At 50.1% G+C, this 15,196-nt stretch overlaps 1 protein-coding gene across 12 annotated transcripts in view; it reads left to right on the top strand.

Annotated features, from left to right (window-relative positions):
- Positions 1–4,169: 4,169 nt before the first annotated feature.
- The window catches only part of MARK2 (microtubule affinity regulating kinase 2), a 75,646-nt gene continuing 64,619 nt past the window's right edge, over positions 4,170–15,196 (top strand). For 9 of the 12 annotated variants that reach the window (XM_033206804.1, XM_033206794.1, XM_033206805.1 and 6 more), the window contains exon 1: positions 4,173–4,787. In XM_033206804.1, coding sequence (XP_033062695.1) covers positions 4,734–4,787 — 54 coding nt within the window. In that variant the 5' untranslated portion in view covers positions 4,173–4,733. Of the gene's footprint in view, positions 4,788–15,196 lie in introns of all 12 variants that reach the window. The other 3 variants (XM_033206807.1, XM_033206808.1, XM_033206806.1) reach the window with 3 other exon arrangements.

The raw sequence follows: 15,196 nt of genomic DNA, 5'->3' as shown, positions 1-15,196 counted from the left end.
ATCCTGCACACCCCTAAGGTGTGGTAGAAGATGGGGGCTGGGATGGGAGAGGGTCTCTAATGGGCTTGCAGACCCTCTCTGCCACCGGAGTCTCTTGGGAGGGGGGCACCCTACTGAGGCTGCTTGCAGGTGCAGGGACAGGGAAGGGGCTGCAACACTTCCTGGGGTGTCTGCCTTCCTACCTCCCTGAAGCCAGGTGCCTCAGCCCAGAGCCATCATGCCACCAAATCTGCTCAGGCCTTTTCTCCGCTAGAGAGAACACCCTCATTCTCAGGACAAATGTAGTTCTAGGATGGAAAGTCTGTCACCCCGAAGGGCCCGCTGAATGCCAGCACCTCCCGGCAGTTTCACTCTGTGTGTGTGTTTTCAGCTGTTCAGGTGGGAAAGCCTACAATCATCTTTAACCCCTCTCTCTCATAACCCCAACCCATCCGAAAGCCTGTTGGCTGCACCTTTCAAATACGTCCCAAATCTGATCACTTCTCACTACTTCCACTGCTGCTGCCTGGCCCCAAGCCACTGGCATCGCTCCCTTGAATTGTCGTAAAAGCCTCCTTGCTAGTCCCCCGGGTCTGCTTCCGTCATGCCCTTTCACTCAGTTCTCAACCCAGCAGCCAGTGAGATCATGTCACTCCGGCGGCAACTCATCCCACTCCCAGGGAAAACCACAACGGTAGCCCACCAGGCCCGGTTCCCATCGCCACACACCTCCTCACTCACTCTGCTCCAGGCTCATTGGCCCCTTGCTCTTCAAACAGGCCAGGTACGCTCCTCTGCCTGGGTTGCTCTTCCCCTAGATGTCTGCAGAGCTCATGCCTTCACCTCCTTCACATCTTTTTTTTTTTTCTTAGCCTCCCAAAGTGCTGCGATTACAGGTGTTAGTCACCACACCTGGTCTCCTTCAAGTTTTTACTCAAGTGTCACCTTCTCAGTGAGGGCTTCATGAACCCCCTCAGTACTGCAGTTTGTCTTCCACCCTCTCACCCCTGTACTCCTGACCCCCGTTAGCTGGCTCTGTTTTTTTCTGATGTCACTTAATTATGACTCTTTTGTTTGTTGTGTGTCTCCCTCAAAATGAAAAGTAAGCTCCCGAAAGGCAGAGTTTTTTTGTTGTGATCTCCGCTAACTGCAACTGCTGCCTCCCGGTTTCAAGCGATTCTCTTGCCTCAGCCTCCCAAGTAGCTGGGATTACAGGTGCCCGCCACCATGCCTGGCTAATTTTTTGTATTTTTTTTTTTTTTTAGTAGAGATGGGGTTTCACCATGTTGGCCAGGCTGGTCTCGAACTCCTGACCTCACATGATCCACCCATCTCGGCCTCCTACAAAGTGCTGGGATTACAGGCGTGAGCCACCGCACCTGGCAGGCAGAGATCTTTATTTTGTTCACTGATCTACCTAAAAGCCTAAAACAATGCCTTGCACATAGTAGGTGCTCAACAGGGATTTGCTGAATGAATGAATGAATTTACAGATTAGAGAGGGGGTAAATGTGTGGCAATAATTCATCTTTGAGGAGAACTGGGAGGGCTCATGGATTTGAGTAGGTGAAATTTGAACTGGATCTTGAAGCGGTTCTGGAAGCTGAGGTGGGTGACGGGCAATCATTTATCAGCTTGAACAAAGGCATGGAAGGAAGAGAGATTGGCAGCAGGGTGGGAGTTAGGGAGAAGTGTGATCAGTGATAGTTAGAGAGGTTATTGCAAGGTAATGTGAGGCCAGATTGAGCAAAGTTTTGAAAGCAGGTTAAAGGCTTTTCCTACAGCCAGGACCAGCTACATAATTGGTGGGGCACAGTGCAAAATGGAAATGCATGGCCCTTTTGGTCAAAAATTTCAAGATGGTGGGCCGGGCGTGGTGGCTCATGCCTGTAATCCTAGCGGTTTGGGAGGCCGAGGCAGGTGGATCACTTGAGGTTGGGAGTTCGAGACCAGCCTGGCCAACATAGTAAAACCCTGTTTTTACTAAAAACATAAAAAATTAGCCAGGCGGGGTGGTGGGCACCTATAATCCCAGCTATTCGGGAGGCTGAGGCATGAGAATCACTTGAACCTGGGAGGTGGAGGTTGCAGTGAGCTGAGATCGCACTCCAGCCTGGGCTACAGAGCGAGATCCAGTCTAAAAAAAAAAAAAAAAAAAATTCAAGATGGTGACAGCAGAGCATTAATCCAAGCTCAGGGCCCTCCTAAGCACAGGCTCTGTGTGACTGCACGGGTCATGGGTCCATGAAGCCAGCCCTGCCTATAACCTGTGAGGGAGCTGGTGATAGCTTTCTAGCAGAGCAGAGATGTTATTGGAACTGGACTTTGGGAAGATTATTCTGACATGTCTGGTGCAGTAGATTGGAGGGAGTCTAGGCAGGGAGACAAGCTCAGCAGCCTTGTGCAAAGCTAGTGAGGAAGAGAAAAGGATAGTTAGGGTAGGGGTCGGGGCTGAAGATCAAAGGGCAAGGGTGAGGCAGGGGTTAGAGCTAGAGTGAGAAGCTTGGAGAGGATGGAGTCTATTTAGACGAGAGCATGGACCAAGGAGAGACTGCTGGAACACCGACCACCAACTGCTTCCTCTCTCTTTTCCCTGCTTTCCAGACGCTGGCATTAGAGGTGATACCAGGCACAGGAATCAGCAGTGTGTCTCTCTTTGGCCACCAGAGGGCAGATGATTCTCAAGGATTGAATTTGGGTCGGGGGAGTGAAATGTTCTCTGTCCTCTTCTGTCTTTCCCTCACCTTCATGGGTGTGCCTTCACCACCTTCTTCCTCAACGGTTGGGTGCCTGAATAGAGCTGGCATGGGGCATGGGGAGTAGTGCTGGAGTTCCAGGGATTTACTAAGAGTGTAGTGATACCTGTTGCCTTAGGAAGTACGTTCATACCTCGGTAATTACATCTGCTCAGATGCCTATTTCTCTGATTGGTGGCATGAAGGCTGGCTCAGGATGCTGTAGCTGGGAGTTGGAGGTCAAATAGCAGGGGTCCAATCAGCAGTTTTCCCAATAACTCTTGGGGCCTCTCTGCTTCTGTACCTTTGGGAACCTGTTGCCTGAGCCTGGTTTCTGACTCCTGTGGGGCCTCTGCCTCTTGCCCACCTTAAGCCACTGACGGGAGGGTGTGGTTCTGACATGTTCCAGGTACTATGGGTGAGGACAGCTTGGCGCTGGGGAAATCAGCCCAGGATACTGCCCGTCCTTGGTAACACAGTGTAAGGGGAAGTGAGGAGTGGACTGCAGTTGCCATACAGACTTCCTGTTAGTCAAGGGCTCTTCAAAGCTGAGAAGGACCTCCGAGTCCATGTATCCAATGGCTTCACTTTACTGATGGGGAAAATGAGGCGCAGAGGAGGATAGAAAATAAACTTTAAATGTCTTATCTTGCAGAGGCATTTTAAAAGGTAATTGGAATTCAGAAATGTCTTTCGAATGTCAATGCAGGAATAAAGCCATAGGAAAGAGGAGCCTAAACTCAGTGATGTTATATGATTTTTCTAAGATCACGCAGCATTTGCACTTGGCAGAGCTGGGGCTGAAATGCAGGGCCCTGGACGCTCCCGCATCCGGTGCAGAGGACGCTGCCCTGGGCCTTCCTGGGGCTTTGCCGAGCCCTGCAGACTAGATGCGGGAATGCACGGATGGATCCAAAGAAGCCAAGATAGACGGTGGCAGACAGGCAATAGACTGATGCTGCATTTGACAGGTATGTTGATAGGCTAGATGATAAAAAGAAGATGGATTTTATGAGCTGACCGACAGATGGACAGAAATGCAGACAAGAAGCTGCTATAGAACCAGAGGATGCCAATTGCAGGGACGGCTAACAATCTTGTTTTGTATTTAGTCAAATCGCAAGCACGAACAGGTGACCCATGCTTCCTGTTCAAGGTTTGAAAATACCCGAAAACTGACGGAAAGACACGAAGCGAATCAGATTCCGAGAGTCACCCAGGGAAACGACCGGGTGCTCGGAGGGCCTCGGGTGTTGCCGGAAATGGCCGACGACCGCCCTGGGCAGGGCGGTGGGAGGGGGCGTGGCCGGCTCAGCACGCGGAACAGCTTCGGGTATTTCCGGAAACTGCCGAAAGCCCTCTTGAAGTGGGCGGGGAAAGGCTGGTGGGCGTGGCTGGATGTCTGTGGACGGGGGCTGGGGGGTAGGTACCCGGGGTCGCTTCGTGGATTTCCGTAAACAGAGCCGAAGCTTCGTCTTCTTACGAGGAGGTGCGCGCGTCCCCGGGGGTTACCTTCTTCGGCTGTTTCCGGAATTCACCCGTAGTCTGTGGCCGCGCCCCACCTCCCGTTTCTAGCCGCTTCGGATGTTTCCGGCTGCTGCCGGCGGAAAGAGCCGAGGGCCGGCGGTGGTGGCGGCCATGTTGGGAGCAGCAGGTCCGGCGGCGGCTGCCTGTGTGCCGGGCGCGGAGCAGTGCCGCTGAGGGCAGGGGAGGAGCGAGGCAGGCGGCCGGCTGCTGCGGCAGAGAGTAGGCGGAGCGGCGCGGCCCGGCCGAAAGGCGGCACAGCCCAGCCGGGGGTCGGGGGGGTGCGGTCCGGAGCCGCTCGGAGCCGGCGCGGCCTAGCCCGAGCGGCGCATCCCCGGGCTGGCGTGAGCGGCTGCCCGGCCTCCCCGCACCCCCGGCCGGGGCCCATGCGGCGGGTGCTCCTGCTGTGAGAAGCCCCGCCCGGCCGGGCTCCGCGCCTTCCCTTCCCTCCCTTCCTCCAAGCTTCTCGGTTCCCTCCCCCGAGATACCGGCGCCATGTCCAGCGCTCGGACCCCCCTACCCACGCTGAACGAGAGGGACACGGAGCAGGTAAGGAGCCCCGAGGGCTCCCCGAATTCTCTGGCTGGGCCCCTTGCACCTTGCGGAGCCTCCTCCCTCTTCTGCTCTCCTCGTGCCCCTGCTGCCATCCTGCAAGCCTCGGCTGCCCTGTCATCCGGCTCCCGGCTCCAGCTCCGCACATCCCGCTTCCGAGTCCTGACCTGGGACCCACCTCGTCCTGACTCCAAGCTGCACACTTGTCTTTCTGCCAACCCCCTCTCCCCTCACCGCCCTCCTGCGCTCTTCCGTGTCACCTCCCCAGCTTCCCTTTCTCTTCCCTTTTTCTCTCAGGGGCCTTTCTGGTCTTCCTCCACCCACGCTTAAAGCAGCCACCCTCCCGCTCCTCGAATAGCAGCACCCCGCGATTTGCCACAGATCGTTGTCCACCTCTCCCTTCGTCTCTCCTGCCTCGCTTCCCCTCCGCCCGCACCGGTTCTGCCAGTCTCTGGTTATCACCCTCAGGGTCCTTGCCCTGGACTGCGCTCTCGATCCCTGGCCCCTTGCAGTTCCCCAGCTTTTTCTATCCTGCTTCTTCGTTTTCCAAATTGTTCTCTCCCTCTTGCTTGCAACCCACCAGCTCCACCCTCATCACCTTTCCAAATCCTTCGCCTACTCTTTGCTCATCACTTTCCCTTCTTTGCTCCAGGAGCTCCCTGGATCCTGGCGCTGGCATTTGTCGCTTCCGTGTTTCCCCACAGCTGTCATGCGCATAGTTTTCCCACAGGTTGCCTTTGGGGTTCCAATCATCACTCCCTTCAGAGTCTTTGGATCCCTCTTGTTCTCTTGCCCTCGGGTTTGGCTTTTAGGTCCCGGGGTCTCCTGTTTCTCTCTGTGAGGATTCTACCAGCTTTCTACTGGGCTCTTCCTCCCATTCGAAAGACACTTGGCCCCACCGTGTTAACACAACCTGTTGCTCAGTCCTTTCCCAGATCTGGCTGCATCACAATTTTTGCCTTTCTGTCTTCGTACGCTGGAACACAAACCATGATGACTTTCTGTGTCTTCACTCCCGTGCCTGGCACTTAGAGTATTTTCTTTCTTGCTTGTTACCTTCCTGTTTCTCCACCCTCACCCCATCTTCCTTACTGTACCTTTTAATCAGCGTTGCCTTTGATCTCCACGTTAGTCTCCTGCCTTCTTCATGTCCTGTGTATCCCCCCACCATGCTTGGATCCATTCTGTTCCTATTGGCTAAGTCTTTGTAATTCCCAGGAAGTCCAGGTGTTTTGCATGCTAGTTTTCTCGCGCTACACCTCAGCCTCACGACTCCACGCTCCCCTTCATCCTGGCAATCACTGCTATGGTTTGTCACCCAAGTCTTAGCCTTTCTGTGTCATCTCACTTTTGATCCCAGAGGCGTCCACTTTCCACTCCTCCCCTTTCTTTTACCGTCTCTAGCGTCCTTTGCGGACTGCTCTGTGCAGAGTCCCCTGCCTGTCATGCCTTTCTTGGTGGAGAAGTTTACTAGGCCAAAAAAACTTGACTTGAAAAAGAAGCGCTTCCGCCCCGGGGCTGCTGTGCTTTTTGCCTTGTTTCCGCTCATTCCATCCTTTATGTTTCCCTCTTATTCCCCTCTTTCTTTGTAGCCCGGTAGAGCAGTTGTTGTATTCTCTTGCATGTGAACATTCTTTGAAAAATCTTACCTCCTTTCATTTACTGTGTTCTTCTATTTTGTTACCCCTGGCTCTCTGTCACCTGGGCAGTTAGGAACTTAAGAGAAGTTCTAGGCAGAGTTTTTTTCTGCAGGGTTGATCCTTTTATTACTTGTGGATTATTGCTTCTAGGGGTGAAATAGGCGTTGAGAGGGAGGGATGGTTGATTTCCATTTCATCACTGGCTTTGGCAGCTGGTTCTGTATGGGACAGGTGGGTCTTCGGAGACAGAGGAGCATGTTCGGTGTCTCGCAGTCTTTCTCTCCCTTGCCTGCGGGCTGTTTCTCTCTCCTTACTGGGAATTGCTTTCTCTAGGCCCTCTTGAGGTTGCTTTTTCCACCCTTTTTCCTCTCACAGCCTCTGTTTTAGCAGGTAAACCCTGCTTAACCAGAGAACTTTCCCAGACTGTTGATCGTGAGCTGGTAGGAGGAGACCAAGTGACTGACTGGCACCCTCAGGCATTTGGGGAGTGGCGATGGAGTGCCTACTCTCTCAGTGAGGCTGGTGGGGGGCATTGTGTTCAGCAGAGCAGAGTAACAGACTGCCTCAGTGTGGTTTCTTTGTGCTGCTTACTACATGTAAATGCATTATTGCCATGGTATTTTCCTGTGATATGTGTGTTGATTTCCTCTCTTCCTTACATGCCTAGTGTACTGCTGAGCATATAGTAGGGATTCCACCGTAGTGCGCATCGACTGATTTCATGATAGCAGCAATCAGTGACCATTTGGGAATGTAAGTAAGTTCTTTGATAACTTTGCCCAGAGCAGTAGCTGCATACGTTGTCATCCTGTTACGATTATTAATTACCCATCCTATTTCTACTCTTTATGGACTTAGATTCTCCTTAGCCCCTTCATACCTTCCACTGTTCTCAGGGTAGCCAATCACTGTATCGACTTAATATGAAGTCTCATTCCAGTAAAAGCAGGGACTTTGGAAAACCTTGTATGCACCTATCCCAGACAGATTCCTGTATTCTTTCTTTCTTTTTTTTTTTTGAGACGGAGTCTCATTCTGTTACCAGGCTGGAGCGCAGTGGCGCAATCTTGGCTCACTGCAATCTCCGTCTCCCGGGTTCAAGCGATTCCCCTGCTTCAGCCTCCTGAGTAGCTGGGACTACAGGCACGCACCACCATGCCCGGCTAATTTTTTGTATTCTAGTAGAGACGGGGTTTCACTATGTTGGCCAGGATGGTCTCAATCTCCTGACCTGGTGATCCGGCCTCCCAGAGTGCTGGGATTACAGGCGTGAGCCACCACGCCCCCCGTGCCAGGCCTGATTCCTGTATTCTTTAAAATAGGAAAAAAGACAAACAGCAGCTCCTCAGGTCACAAGGCCAGGTATATCAAACATTGACCTCCGAGAATAGATCATGCCACCAAGTGAAAGAAACCTCTTCTTGGTCCTGTTGTGATTTTAGCTGAAGTAGTCATGGAAACTTGGTCATTACTGTAGTCTTAATGTTATTTTTTTAAAAAAGGGGATTTAGTTGGGCTGATTTCCTCCCCTAAAGGTCCTCTGTCACCTTATTTAAATTTAAATTATTTAAACTGGTTTTACCAGAAAATAGATAAACAAACACCACTGGTTGTCTCCAGTCTCTTTTCTTGCTCTTCCTCTCCCTCTTCTTTAAAAATGTGGCTGATGAGAACCTGTTTCCAGGAGCCCTTTGATCACTGTGAAACACACAGACACAGAAAATGTTGAAGCATAAAAATAAACTTTGCGTTGCAGGGAGATTGCCTGTTTGCTGTCGACTTCGCTTATAACAGTGAAAGTAGGAGACTAAAAAAAAAAGTCAAGCCCTGTCTTTAAGGTGGTTTTTGTGACACCTGATTCCAGATGTGCTTGTTCACAGCCATAGACTTCTTGCTTTTGCAGAAGGAGGGTTCTAATCTGGGGCTGGTAGTTTGGGGGATTGTTAGTCTGTGAGCTGAGCTTTCAGTTCACTTCTTTTCCAAATGGCTCTGCTAGCCTGGAAGCTTGGCAGTTGTGAAAGCAATCAGCAAGATGACTGTTCGTCTTCCAGCCAGCAGCAGCAGTCATAGGCAAGCCTGGAGAAAGGTCCAGCTTTCAGAGTTCACCTGCTAGAGTTCATAACACCTGGGGGAGAGGCTACTCGATCTGGGACCTGCCCCACCTCTGAGCCTCAGAAACTATGAGAGAGGGATTGAGAGAAAACTCGCCCCACTCCTGCTGCAGTGGGAAGGAAGGGGGCAGCTCTCAGGCTTCTAGATGGTGAGTGGCATTGTTTATTCTCTCAGTTCTAGAAAGGGGAGTTTGGAAGTACTGGTGAAGAAAACAAAGTTACAAGATCCTATAAAGAATAGCTGAAGTACTCCAAACACTATTCATTGGACCCCATTGTTGACTCTGGACATATATATAATCTTTTTTTTTTTTTTGGACACAGAGTCTTGCTCTGTCACCCAGGCTGGAGTGCAGTGATGCCATCTCAGCTCACTGCAACCTCCGCCTCCCGGGTTCAAGCTATTCTCCTGCCTCAACCTCCCGGAGCAGCTGGGACTACAGGCGCCCGCCACCGTGCCTGGCTAATTTTTGTATTTTTAGTAGAGACGAGGTTTTGCCAGGTTGGCCAAGCTGGTCTCAAACTCCTGACCTCAGGTGATCTGCTGGGTAAATATATTTTTTTTGTTTTTGGTGTCACTTGGGTAGATTGGATGAGCTAGCTAGCATCTCACTCCACACTCTGAGCTGTGCAGCAGTGTGCCCTGGTGCTAATTCTCACTCTATCCTTTGATTCTGGCCAGGGGCTCCTTGATGGTGCTGCCTTCTGGTTAGGAATGTGGGTGAATGTCAGACCAAATAGTGTCACTTTCGGCTTGGCCGTAGGGATCTGGAAGGAAGTGTTGTTAGAGTAAGGGCTTTGGGAGTCCTTGGAGTTCATAACCTTTGAACCTGGTAAAAGTAACTGTACCTAGTAAACTATAATAATTTCTCTCTGGTCAAGCACCATAGCTCATGCCTGTAACCCTAGCACTTTGGGAAGCCAAGGCAGGAGGATTGCTTGATGCCAGGAGTTCAAGACCAGCCTGATCAATAAAATGAGACTCCATACCTACAGAAATTTTTTTTTTTTAATTTAGCTGGGCATGGTAGCACATGCCTGTGGTCGCAGCTACACAGAAGGCTGAGGCAGGAGGATGGCTTGAGCTGGGGAGGTCGAGACTGCATTAAGCTGTGTTTGTACCACTGCACTTCAGCCTGGGTGACAGAGCAAGACACTATCTCAGAAAAAAAAAATTTTTTTCTCCAATTTATGGACTTTGGGAAGCAGCTAAACAGATGGATATAAGGCAGTTGTTGAAACTTGGCCTGCTGCAGGTTCAAATAAAAGTTTACACAGGGATAACTGAATCTTTCAGACTAACCAAAGATTGGGATGGAGATTTTTTCTCAACATAAATATCCTAAGCAGAGCTGGTGCCTGTGAGGTAGGAAAAGATTGAGACTTTGTTTGCCTAAGAGGTTTGCAGGGGTTAGAGCTCTTGGGAGTCAGAACTTCTCAGACTACATTGTTTCCCCTTTGGACAGAACAACCCAATTCTCCGTGGGCATTTGATCAGGACTAACCCAGGCCTTCATGAACTCTTTCTCAGTGAGCACTTAGCCACCTGGCTGGCATTTCTCTTCTCCCGGGAGCTTCCATGACGTTCCTATATATGTATTATGTCGACTTGAATGAATATTTTATGTCTAGAATGCAGCCAAGCCTCAGACTTTGTGGCCCATTATCGACAAATGGGGTAGGGGGTGGGCGCCACCTTTGGCCCTGTGATAGCTTCTCTGCTAAATGGACTCTCCCCAGCAGCACTTTGAAGCCCGTTAATGGATTGGAATGAAGTAACCTCAGCAGATGGAAAGAGTGAGGAGGGTCATCTTCCTTCCCTGAGACTGCCTGATGAGGCTTTCCTACGGTAACCAGGACCAGCCCCTATTCCCTCTGCTTGGTTAAGCTGTGGACTGGAGCTGCTGGGCCTCTGCTTTGAGAAGTGTAGAAAGGATCTGATTCTCTTTTAGCCATGGTGGGGCCACCAGTTTCCCCACTTTCCCATCAAAGCAAAAATTGAGAAGGATGTGGAAAAGGTGGGTGGAGTTTAAATCTGGCCCTTCCTCCTTCAGTGGAAGTTCAGCAAAATGACAAACCAGATAGGTGGCTGAATTTCCTTCTCTTGACGGGAGATTCCAGTATTTGTACGTTTTGTGCTTGAAGCTTGGATTCTCCAGGCTTCCTCCCAGCCTTCATCAAACATGAGTGAGTCACTGAAGTGTTATCTATGCATTTTCTCCCTTCTGTCTCAGCAAAGGGAAGAGTAAGCCTTTACAAACCTGTGGGGGAGGAAGTCACCCTCTTCCCACTGCTGGAGAGCCAGGCTATCCCCAGGTTAACCCTGAAAGTTCTGACTCCTGAGCAGAATGTTACTGCCCCCTGCCCCCTTCCTTTATGGTGTAGGCCATTGAAAGTCATTGCTCATCTTTTTTTTTTTTTTTTTTGAGACAGTCTTGCTCTGTCACCCAGGCTGGAGTGCAGTGGCACGATCTCAGCTCACTGCAACCTCTACTCACTGGGTTCAAGAGATTCTCATGCCTCAGCCTTCCAAGTAGCTGGGATTACAGGTGCACACCTCCACACCTGGCCACTTTTTGTATTTTTAGTAGAGACGGGGTTTCACCATGTTGGCCAGGCTGGTCTTGAACTCCTGAACTCAAGTGATCCGCCCGCCTTGGCCTCTCAAAGTGCTGGGATTACAGGAGTGAGCTGCCGTGCCCGGCATCATTGCTCATCTTTTAGACTGAGATGTTACAGCTGATTCTAAAACAGCACCAAGAGAGAATCTGGCCTCTTGATTTCCAGTTGTGTCTCAGAGGAGGAGGCATCCCAGTTCCTCCTCTTGCCCTCTAGACAGCTCCTCCTCTGATGAATGTAAATAGGCTAGATCCCTTTATCTTCATATCTGTTTTTGTCTAGAATGTTTCAAGTTTCTCAAGCTAGGCGTGGTGGCTCACATCTGTAATCCCAGCACTTCGGGAGGCCAAGACAGGAGGATCACTTGAGCCTAGGAGTTCAAGACCAGCCTGGGCAACATAGTGAGATCTCATTTCTACAAAAAAAAAAAAAAATTTTTTTTTTTTTTTTTGAGACGGAGTCTTGCTCTGTCGCCCAGGCTGGAGTGCAGTGGTGTGATCTCAGCTCACTGCAACCTCCGCCTCCTGGGTTCAAGTGATTCTCCTGCCTCAGCCTCTTGAATAGCTGGGATTACAGGCGTATGCCACTGTACCCCACTAATTTTGTATTTTTAGTAGAGACGGGGTTTCGCCATATTGGTATCTTGAACTCATGACCTCGTGATCTGTCTCAGCCTTCCAAAGTGCTAGGATTATAGGCATGAGCCACCTCGCTGGCCAAAAAAATTTTTAAACAGTTACCTGGGTGTGGTAGCACATGCCTGTATCCTAGCTACTTAGAAGGCTGAGATGTGAGGATCACTTGAGCCTGGGAAGTTGAGGCTGCATTGAGCTATGATCATGCCACTACATTCCAGCCTGGGCAACAAAGTGAGACCCCATCTCAAGATAAATAAGGTTTGTCAGTCCCTGTGGGGGTTATTTCCACAGATGTCTGTCTTTGGGTTGGCACTTCCCCCACTTGCAGTTATTCCTTACATTTCTCATTCGAAAATGGCAGAAATGGCAAAAGTAAATCCATTTCCTTTTTACACCAAATTATTAGTTTTAGGCTTATAAAACTAAATGAACAGAAGATTTGGTAGGAGGGGAGGGGAGATGGACACTGATACTGGTGGCTAGGTGATCCTGAGGGACAACTGGTGCAGGGCAGAAAGAGAGGAGGGCTGTGTTCAGTGACTGGCTCCCAGCCACCTTTTTGGCCTTTTTCTTTTTAACATGAGGAAGGTGGAGCAGACCAGGGGCTTCTCTGTAGAACCAGTCAAGCTGGTTTTGGGCAACCTCGGCCTATTTTCTTGTGTGCTCTTTGGGAAGTTGGCAATACGAAGGTCGGCCTCCTTTGGGGCTGTGTTCAGTGAGGCGGAAGTTTGGAAGACATCTATTGTAAACAACCCCCTTCTCCCCAAACACTGAATGGGTCTCTGAGCTGGTCCTTCACTCCAGGGAGGAGGCTTTCTCTCCACCCTATGCTGAACTGAAGGCAGCTTTGCTTTATACACCTTTCACTGAAAACTCTAAGCCATAGCTCCTTCTTGTGGTCCCCCTTCCCAATTCACAGCTTGGCAAAAGGCCCTCAGCCTGGCCAGGAGGAAGGGACTGGGTCTGCCTTTGACTCCTCATTTATGGTTCTGGAAGAGGGTCAGGACTCCTTACTGCTATGATCTGGCTGCTAAATTCAGTGACACCCCAGGCCTTTTTTGGTCCATGCAATGGGACTGTCTCTCCAGGCCTGCTGGGAAAGAAAAGAGAGAAAAATTAGCTTTTGATCTTGGGCAGCTTACAGGGACTTCAGGAAACAACCTGTAGGAAAGGTGGGAGCTACTGGTCACCATGTGTGACCTGCAGTAGCAGTAGGGAGTCTTTCTCAGGGAGCAAGGCTCAGCCAGGTAGGATTGTTTCCCAGTCTCCCAGCTAAGCAGGAAATGCCAAAATATGAATGTTTAGCAATTAGTGTAACTACCTGCAGACAGAGCTCCAGCCTAGACCTTGTCCTTGGGGGCTGGTTGCCCCTGTTTTTACTACAGTGAGCTACTCATTGCTTCTAATTACCATTTCAGTATGAGCTTTGCTTTGTTTTCTGATATCCCACGTGCAGCTCCCTTTTTTCTCCACCTTCTTTTTGTTGTGTTTTTTTGAGACGGAGTCTTGCTCTGTCGCCCAGGCTGGAGTACAGTGGCACAATCTCAACTCATTGCAACCTCCACTTCCCAGTTTCAAGCGATTCTCCTGCCTCAGTCTCCCAAGTAGCTGGTACTACAGGCGCGCCACCACACACGGCTAAGCCTTTTTTTTTTCTTTTTTTTTTTGAGATAGAGTCTCACTCTGTCGCCCAGGCTGGAGCTCACTGCAAGCTCCGCCTCCCGGGTTCACACCATTCTCCTGCCTCAGCCTCCCGAGTAGCTGGGGCTATAGGCACCCGCCTCCATGCCCGGCTAATTTTTTGTTTCTTGGGTTTTTTTTTTTTTTTTGAGACGGAATTTCGCTCTTGCTGCCCAGACTGGAGTGCAGTGACGTGATCTTAGCTCACTGTACCCTCCGCCTTCCAGGTTCAAGCAATTCTCCAGCTTCAGCCTCCCGAGTAGCTGGAACTACAGGCACCCGCCACCGCATCTGGCAAATTTTTTGTATTTTTAGTAGAGAAGGGGTTTCACCGTGTTAGCCAGGATGGTCTCGGTCTCCTGACCTCGTGATCTGCCCGCCTCGGCCTCCCAAAGTGCTGGAATTACAGGTATGAGCCACTGCGCCTGGCTGTGACATCTGGGTAATTTTTGTATTTTTAGTAGAGACTGGGTTTCACCATGTTGGCCAGGATGGTGTTGATCTCCTGACCTCGTGATCCGTCTGCCTCCGCCTCCCAAAATGCTGAGATTGCAGGCATGAGCCACTGCGCCTGACCTTACTGTTTTTAAGAGACAGGGTCTCACCCTGTCACCAGGCTAGTGTGCAGTGGTGTGATCATAGCTCACTGCGGCCTCAAACTCCTAGGCTCAAGTGATTTTCCCGCCTTAGCTTCCAGAGTATTGGGACTACAGGTCATACCTGACCTCTCCACCTTCTGGACTTTCACTTACCCCATCACTCCCTACTTCTCCGCCACAAAATACTGTCATTGGCTATCTTTGCATGTAGTGTTGAAGGCACTTGGAGATTGTTGCTTTGTCTTTTTGCCCATGAAAGTTTGAATTACTGGTTCTCCAGTCACAGGAAGTGGGGCTCCTTAGGCCAGCTCCATGTCACATAGCGTACTGATTATGTTGAGCTTATGGCACAGCTGAGTGGAGAGTCCCACTTTTTGAACACTTTTTGACTTCCGATAAGTGGTTCCATTATGGTTAAGAGCAGGTTTGATGGGCTGGTCGTGGTGGCTCATGCCTGTAATCCCAGCACTTTGGGAGGCCAAGGCAGGTGGATCACTTGAGGTCAGGAGTTCGAGACCAGCCTGACCAACATGGTAAAACCCTATCTCAACTGAAAATACGAAAATTAGCCTGGCGTGGTAGCATACACCTGTAGTCCCAGCTACTCGGAAGGCTGAAGCACAAGAATCACTTGATTCCGGAAGGTGGAGGTTGCAGTGAACAGAGATCATGCCACCGCACTCCAGCCTGGGCAACAAAGCGAGATTGTATCTCAAACAAACAATAAGAGCAGGTTTAGTGGGTAGATTTCCTGTATTGGAATCCTGGATCATCGTCTCCTGTGATCTTAGGTTCCCTCTGTATCTATTTGCTCATCTGTAAAATGGGAGCATAGTACCTCTTACAGGTATAGGTTATGAGTATTAAAAGAGTTAATGAATAGAAACCTTTTAGAATAGCACCTGGCACAGCAGAATAATCATTGCCGTTATTGTTCCAGTTGAACAACACAGTGAATTTTATCTGAGCACCATACAACTCTAGGTCAGTATAAGGGGTGATGTTTGGAATTTCTCTGTTATCAGTTGAAAAAATCTTGTTCTCCTGGCATCTTCAACCCACTGGGGTCCTATAGGCGCTTTTTCTAACATTTCCGGTTTTTTTTTTTTTTTTTTTTTG

This window comes from Trachypithecus francoisi, unplaced genomic scaffold (genome assembly GCF_009764315.1).
Source record: "Trachypithecus francoisi isolate TF-2019V2 unplaced genomic scaffold, Tfra_2.0 Lachesis_group8, whole genome shotgun sequence".
Classification (NCBI taxonomy): Eukaryota; Metazoa; Chordata; class Mammalia; order Primates; family Cercopithecidae; genus Trachypithecus; species Trachypithecus francoisi.
This window is presented reverse-complemented; position numbering and strand designations above follow the sequence as displayed.